Source organism: Bombus vancouverensis, unplaced genomic scaffold, assembly GCF_051014615.1.
Source record: "Bombus vancouverensis nearcticus unplaced genomic scaffold, iyBomVanc1_principal scaffold0030, whole genome shotgun sequence".
NCBI classification, from domain to species: domain Eukaryota; kingdom Metazoa; phylum Arthropoda; class Insecta; order Hymenoptera; family Apidae; genus Bombus; species Bombus vancouverensis.
The window spans coordinates 802,893-810,991 of NW_027468921.1; the positions used below are offsets into that span (position 1 = coordinate 802,893).

An 8,099-nucleotide genomic window follows, 5' to 3' on the forward strand; every position below is an offset into this window, starting at 1 on the left:
GTACGACCAGAGGATCGGAAATATCAAAGGATATTATGGCGCAGCGCGAGTGGAGAAACAGAAACATATGAGCTTAACACCGTAATACTCTTATCATAGAAATAGAAGCAGTCCTCAATTCCCGCCCGCTAACTCCTATCTCCACCGATCCAAATGATCTCCTAGCCCTCACTCCCGGACATTTCCTCATTGGCGATTCATTAATGTGCTTACGTGGTCGAGATTTCAGAGACATTCCATCGAACCGACTCTCCAAATGGCAGCATATCCAACAGCTTAAACAACATTTTTGGAACCGCTGGCATAAGGAGTATTTGAACGAGCTAACCAACCGCAATAAATGGAGCAAGGGTGGACACGGCATCCAAAAGGGCACAATCGTCATCCTCAGAGAGGACAACGTTCCCTCCATGCATTGGCCTCTGGGCCGAGTTATCAAGGTTCATCCAGGCGCCGATGGTGTCATCCGGACAGCTACAGTTCAGACGGCAAAGAGCATTTTGGATCGGGGCGTCAAAAGGCTTGTCCCACTGCCAATTCAACCCGATCTCGAGAAACCCGAACAACTAGCCACCGAGACGAAATAAGATGGGAACTTCAACCACACCTCCCTAGTTTGATCGGTACCCTCTCAACGGGGGGAGAATGTTACGCCATGCGGCTTACCATAGGTCATATTCTTAACTATCGATCGCGCCACTATAATGTCGCAGACGGATCGTCGCGTCTGCCCGGCAAACAAACATTGTAGTGGCAAGCGCGTGGTTCATTAAGCAGGGCGACTTCCAGAAACGTCGACTCGTGGCCCGTATTTTACCTCGCAGTAAAAGAATGTGGCGTGATCCGAACGTAGTGGGGGTCGCCTTCCAGAAGAAACGAAAAAAATCGAAAGGCGTTCAGAACTTTTCGAGAAGTCGAACCGTCAACACATGTGGTATGTCGCGCATTACTTATCAACCAAAACGCAGTTACATTTTTTTTGTTCCTTTTATATCTTTCTAGTTAATAAGTTGTTGAAATAAACATTAATTTATTTGTGTTAATTCTGTGGAATTTCATTGAACTACCCTTATTATCATAATCGAAATAAGGGGATCGATCAGTTCGTGGCGTCGATTATTTAATCGTAAGGGGAACTTACAACTCTCGTTGACGTGCTATCTCGCGATCGCGTCTCTCCGCGAACGGTCGAAACAAAATGATTCACTAAAAACTGTCCTGAATTCCTAAGAATTTATTTACCGCAAAACTGACAAAGTGTTTATTTAAAAAATGAGGTTGAAGGTAGTCCTTTTCTTTCATTTCATTCATTTTCATTTTCTTTCTTAAGTATGGCTAACACAATATCTAATCAATTAAAATTTTATATTTTCACGTGAAAAGTTTCTTTAGATAATTATTATCAACATGATGACTAACTCTTACGGATTAATACGTGTCTGTAGGGCAATCCGGTGGACTTGATCGGCTTTTTACTTCGAAAGTTGAGTAATCGGTGTCGCTTTCTTACGCATCTTTGAACTGCATAAATGTTTTAAAATTGTTTGATCCAGAATGTACCACACCGGACAATCAAGAAGGCAGGTGCCTTGACTACAGAAAATGTAAACCTCTGCAAGAAATATGGCAGATACAGTACCGTACAGCCACCGATTTTTATAGACGATCAGTGTGCAGATACCAGGGCAATGTTACGATCGTTTGCTGTCCGAACGATCCAAACAAAGAGAAGAGAGAAATTTTAATAAAAACTGTGTATAAGTATAAGGCTTTGCGACCACCATACCGTGGTTTTAGCAACGTCTCTCATACCAGGGTGGTCGATGGTAAACCAGCTGAACTTGGTACGTTTTATGTCTTTCTTTCCGATTAATAATAAGCCATTTACTGCAAATAATGAACTTTAAAGGCATTAAACAGCACATCAATGTACATTTCAATTAGACTAAATAATAATGCTATGATTTTATCGGTAGTAACTTTACTTATTAACTTGAATTATTTCTTTCTTTTACTTCATGTTAGGAAGAGTATCTTTTTGCATGAAATAAAAAATTGATATAGGAGTAATAATATGGATAGAGATCAAAAACTGTTAGGGCAGAAATTACACGTTTGAACTTTATAGTTCAGTATAGTTCAAATAGAAATTATATAGAATTATTTAATAATTTGTATTCCACTGGAATAAAAATTTAATTTCTGTCTTTATCAAATCTCTATTTCAGAGTATTTGTACGTATGTACTTATCGTCTGCTGTATGATCGAATATCGAATAGATAATAATCGTTGTTACTCGTTATGTGAGAAAAAATTATGTATATTCACAACTATGACTATTGCATTTTAGGCGCTTGGCCATGGATCGCTGCATTAGGTTTTCGTAATCCCCGAAACCCAGACAAACCACTATGGAAGTGCCGAGGTTCCCTGATATCGGCTAGGCATGTTTTGACCGTAGCACATTGTGCACATATGGATGGAATAGAAAACATACACAATCATAATATTGCCATTCTTAGATTGGTGGAGGAGGTGCCATTTTCGAGTAACTCCTCAAATATATATATATATATATATATATATATGCTATTGAGTATTACTGAAGTATCATATCCTGAAATTTCTTACTGTACATATATATTGTGTCATAAAGCGTGTACAATTCTTTCTCATACTTTTCGTCATTCGTTTCCTGCATTTTCATTTATTTTTTTATTTTTCAGTGTACGTATATCCCATTTGTACGAAAGAGCCCCTACGAAAGAGCAACTTCGTCGGCTATAACCTCCTTGTTGCTGGATGGAGAGCGTTAAGATATAGTAAGTGATATCAATTTTATAATAAAATTAAACAGTTCCAGTCTTAAATATCTTTCTTATTTTCTTCGTAGGACGACCACGACGTAATGCATTAATGGAAGTACAAATGCCAGTGATTAAGAACGCCGAATGCAAAATAGCTTATTCCAAATTTCCTAATGCACCTGATATCACTGATGGTATAATATGCGCCGAACATGCTCAGGGTGGAGAGGATTCTTGTACGGTAATTAAGTTACAGAGTTACTACAAACTATACGGTATCTGAAGACACGTCAATTCGAATTAACATCAAATCGACGTCTTAAACATTAGAAATAATAGATAAACACAATTTAATAGTTTTGCCCACTTCTCACACCTCATTATGGTATTTAATCTAATTTCCTTCTAATCTTAGTTTTGCTCAAAATACATATAACATGTACATTATAAATTGGAGTATTTCTATACACAAATCAATAGAAGATTATTACTGTATATAAGTATAATTTCAATACAATTCGATCGATATATTTCAGTATCTTTGATTAAAAATTTAACGATCCTTTCAGGCTGACCGCGGCGGACCACTGCTGATACAACATGAATTAACCTCGTATTTAATAGGTATTGTGTCTTACGCTTATAAGTGCGGCACAGCTGGCTTTCCCAGCGTTTACACTAGGGTCACATCGTACCTTGACTTCATTCTCCAAGCGATGCAATAATATGATATTACTGTTCCATAAATATCATTGTGTAAAAAACGTAAAGTTGGATTTTCTTATTGTGGAGATAAGAAACAGCTCAAATTTACATTGTTTTGTACGTTACAAATTATAGGCTTAAAATGTACGAAATGTAACTTTGAAACGACACTAATTTTTTACGCACGATAAACCTCCACGACTTAGGTATGTAAAGATGATAAACGTATATTAATTCTATTAATTTGGTAATAATAAACCAACTTTCTGAGAAGTTCTGTAAATTTCGTTTCTGTTGTATCAAGAGAATAATGGAATATTCCACCTAGATCGTATACTTCTTCTATGTACATACAAAATTTTCCGGCTAATCTAAAACACTTCATAAGATAGAGAGCTTCTGGAGATTCGGACACAGAGAGTGCATAAAATACAAGATAAGTCTCGTGTCTTTCAAAATTATTTTTTATTCGCTAAAAACGTCCTGTGTACTCATGCAATCACATGCAACCTCGAAACTTCGCTTATTTTTTATCACTTTCCAATTCAATACACTGTTTCTGCATTTTTGACTATATGTAAGAGAAATTTTCATTCAGCCAAAAGTGTACTTACAGATTATAGATTCCTATACGACTCTCGGTAAAAATTTATCCGCACTCCAGATAGTTAAAACTTCTGTCGACCGTATTGATCCATCTGCACTCTTCGTATGACGTCAATATCTGTTCAGTGCTGCTGCGCAGGTTTCATTGTGTTACGTCAATTCGTTTGTGACCGTTGCGCGAGTAATGGCGCTTTTCAATGGCGATTTGCAGGAAAACAGTGCAGGATGCTGTTTCTTGTGGTCGCAGGTTATGTTTGATGCCTATATTTATCAAAGATTTAATGCACATTATGGAGAAAGTGTTTTGTCACGAAGTGTGTTTGAATGGGCACAAAAGTTCAAAGAAGATCGCACAAGTGTTATGAAAAAACAGCTGGACGCCCGTCCACATCCACGATGACAACATTGAACGTGCTCATGAACTTATGCTCTATGGAATAGACGAGTGACACTGGATAATGTGGCAAATCATTTGCAAATCAGCCACGGCTCTGCTTATGCAATAGTGCACGACAGATTTGGGTTTTAAAAAGTTTGTGCGAGATGGATGCCGAGAAAGCTGATGAAAAGGTGAAGACGACGATGCATTCGTGGTTCGCAGCTCAGCCCAAAACATTTTTTAACGAGAAAATACGAAGGTCCTTCAGCAAATGGACAAAGTGTATACAGAAATTGAGTGATTATGTCAAAAAATGATGTATGTCTTTTTTGACAATTGCTTAAAATAAATTCTACACCGACAGAGCGGGTAACTTTTTACTCACCCTCGTAAGACACTTAAATTTCCAATCTATTATGATGAATAAAAGAGCTTATACTATTAAATCTAATTGTATTTTGTTGCATGAGAGTACACGTGTATGTGATGTACGTTACCTTTATATCCCCTTGAACGCTTCAATATTGCTCATATATACTATATTTTGTACAGCTTCTATAAAATTTTGTATGTTTGTTTAGGCTGTTAATCTAGAGGCTGGAGTACAAAGAAGTGGCACAATGATGTGGGCTGATGACATTTATAATTATCAAGGAATCACCCCTACATTCGCTCAGGTATATATCGTTGACTATAATGTATTTAACATATATGATTGTTAGAATATTAATAATTAATCTTTATTTCTATCAGAATTTTAATGAAACTGTCCCTTGGGAAGGAAGAACTGATACCTTGATATCACGGTTTGTACATCCTATATATACGACAAATTTTAGAACATTATATAACGAAGAACCAGATCGCCGTGGCCATGTGATGTGAATAAAAGGACTTGAATTTGATGATATTTTTGTAACGTTAGATAACATAACTAAGTATCTTCACAGTAAGATAGGATGACATGGTTTACATGATCTTAATGTTGTTCACTTGAGTGATGATATTATAAGGAAAAGTGTAATATCACAGGTAGGATGATTCATAATTTAGAACTACTATCTCATGTATGTATTAAAAATTAAAGAAATATATTAAATTTTATAGGATATTTATGTTTAGTAACCAGTAATTCAGAGATTGGTATTCATGGTTACTATAACGAGGCTGTAGAAACGCACCCTTTCTTCTTTGCAAATGGTCCTGTATTTATGTCTAAGCCGAAACTGGAACCTCTGAATAATTTAGATTTATTCTTGTTATTTTCTAAAATACTTATCTACAGTATACCATAAGGAATGATACCGTATCGCACCTAATCAAGTGCCTTAAGAAACATCAACAGGATATCACAGTAATCCCTTATCGACTGATATGTAAGTAAAAGTTATGTGTCATTGTTATACACAGTTATGTGTTAGTGTTATACACAGTTATTTATCATTTTCTATTAATTCAGTTGTAGCCACTACAATATCTATGACACTGGTAGTAATTATGAGAACAATAACGATGTTCTATAAGAGGAAATTATGATTAGGAACAAAAACTTACAGGTAAGTCAATGTATATGTTATTTGCCATTTGAAAAGAAAGTTACTAACTTAGAATTTTTTGATAAATAATAATTGTGCAAAATATATTGGATTTCAAATTTGTCAAAAATTGAAATTTAAGAAGCATTGTAATAATATAACATTAATATTTTGATTTTTCAGGAGATATCATGCGGTGGATGGATAATATGTAAAAAATATTAAGCAGTATATGAATTTTCATATTGCGTAGAGATAACAAAATGAATTTTAAAAAATGTCGACATGGTAATAAGAAATAGCATCATGACAAAGAATATATAAAGACAGTTTCATTTTTTATAAATAAAAATTTGTTGTTCCAGATTTTGAAATATAGTGAAACGTTTAATTAGTATCTTAATATCTTTAAATAATTATTATTTTAGAATCAATTGTAATTGTATCATACGTACTTTTGAATTCGTGCAAGAACATATGTAATTTTGAAGTAGTTATTATTAGGAAATTGTTAGACGCGAACAGTATGCGAAAAGTTAGTATGCAGTGTAATAATTATCAATCAAAACACAAGAATTAAATTCTTGAGGAAAAAATTTCCGGAATTTCTTATTTACACGATTATAAAGAAATCCATAATAAGAAGGAGCTGCTTTCTAATACTTCTCTTCCTTGTAATGCCTATGTTAATGATAACGAGGTTCGACTTTTTGTTTTTAGAGGGATACTGGAAAATTTGAAAGTACAGTACCATTGGGAAGAAAATCACGATATTGAAAACGATATTTGCAAGTAAATTTCCAAAAAATCTGTTTTCAAATTTTCGCTTTCTATTTCACATTAAAAGAAAGGGCTGCCTTCTTTCTCTGCAAGACAAAACAAACATTCTGAATCTCGTATCAATGAATGATGTCAATAAGTTATTTTTCTTTTCAGATTGAACAATATTCCAGATTTATTCATAATTTCATACTACGCGAAGAATAGACTTTCATAGGTATATAAAGGAAATATTAAGTATAGGAAAACTCTTTTTCGTTGTAGGTGACATATGCTTCACGGTTGAACACATGTATTTTTGAACACATATAAATGAAAAAGTACTCTTATGGAGAAAAAGAATTGATACCTTCGATTGACATTAGATAATGTATATAAACTTATGAACAATCACTATCGGTTTGTATTTTAGGTGCACACGCAGATTTGTTGGAGTTCTTATAAAATGTACATCCTGTACGAACGTTTTATTCTTCCAAATTTTACGATACTATGTCTCATATAATAACTATATGGATTAAACGTAATATAAATGATCCGAAAATAGACTCGAACGACATTAATTGTCTTTCTATTTATACCAATATCGAAAATACAAGTAAAGCCGAAGCAATAGTATGCAAGAATGGACTATTTATTATTTTAAACCAAATCATAGCATATTCAGAATGCACAGTATTATCATGAAATGTAAATGAATCAGTTGTAAACGAACGATTTTACTGTAAAATCGTTGCCTCCTTTTTTTCATCTGAAATATAGCAGCAATGAGTACATTCTTTTAATATATAATAAAACGAGATATCTTTATAAAGTTACATATGTCATCACTGGTAACTGTTATCTCGTATGACACCAAATATACCGTTAGTATGGAATGATATTTTTATGAAGATATACTTTAATGATAGATTTTATGAATGAAACGTTATATAAGAAAAATTATCTCTTGTCATTCTATGAAGTGTAGTAGCTAACGAAGATTAATTTTACGAAGTATTGGAGCAAAAGAGAATTAAAAAATTAAAAAGATCTAAATAAGATTGTTCGTGTGGCTTAATTATCTCAATTCTGGTACATTCTAACTAATTACTTGTTACATTCTAACTAATTAGCGCTAAACAATAACTTGCAAATATTAAAGATATTAACACCTTAATATTAACACCTAAAGGTTTTCAGGAAATTTTATAATATTTGATTATTGTATATCTAGTCATTGATTGATAAAATTTCTTGTATAAGCATAGATCGAGGTTGACGTCATACGCAGATTGCATATCATT

General features: G+C 34.0%; 1 protein-coding gene across 5 annotated transcripts; it reads left to right on the top strand.

Moving 5' to 3' along the window:
• Positions 1-908: 908 nt before the first annotated feature.
• LOC143304318 (venom serine protease Bi-VSP-like) lies at positions 909-7,856 on the top strand. Of its 5 annotated transcripts, none has more exons than XR_013061043.1 (7): positions 1,606-1,844; positions 2,352-2,823; positions 2,895-3,719; positions 3,842-5,175; positions 5,252-5,874; positions 5,958-6,054; positions 6,217-7,856. XR_013061043.1 is itself a non-coding variant. In XM_076626779.1 (7 exons), exons 3-4 carry the CDS (start codon positions 2,918-2,920, stop codon positions 3,531-3,533), a joined length of 288 nt encoding a protein of 95 aa, XP_076482894.1. In that variant the 5' UTR covers positions 1,606-1,844; positions 2,352-2,823; positions 2,895-2,917; the 3' UTR covers positions 3,534-5,175; positions 5,252-5,874; positions 5,958-6,054; positions 6,217-7,856. The 5 variants fall into 5 exon arrangements, 3 of the variants coding, with proteins under 3 accessions (XP_076482894.1, XP_076482895.1, XP_076482896.1); XM_076626779.1 differs by having other exon boundaries at positions 2,895-3,049; positions 3,378-5,175; XR_013061042.1 differs by lacking the exon at positions 1,606-1,844 and adding an exon at positions 909-934 and having other exon boundaries at positions 2,895-5,175.
• Positions 7,857-8,099: the final 243 nt, after the last annotated feature.

What these genes read in the sequence shown, in the direction of transcription:
- LOC143304318 (XM_076626780.1), top strand. Translation starts at nt 2,918, where the DNA reads ATGGAAGTACAAATGCCAGTGATTAAGAACGCCGAATGCAAAATAGCT. An exon ending in GTGGAGAGGATTCTTGTACG is followed by an intron (nt 3,050 to 3,377) that starts GTAATTAAGTTA and finishes CGATCCTTTCAG; the next exon opens with GCTGACCGCGGCGGACCACT.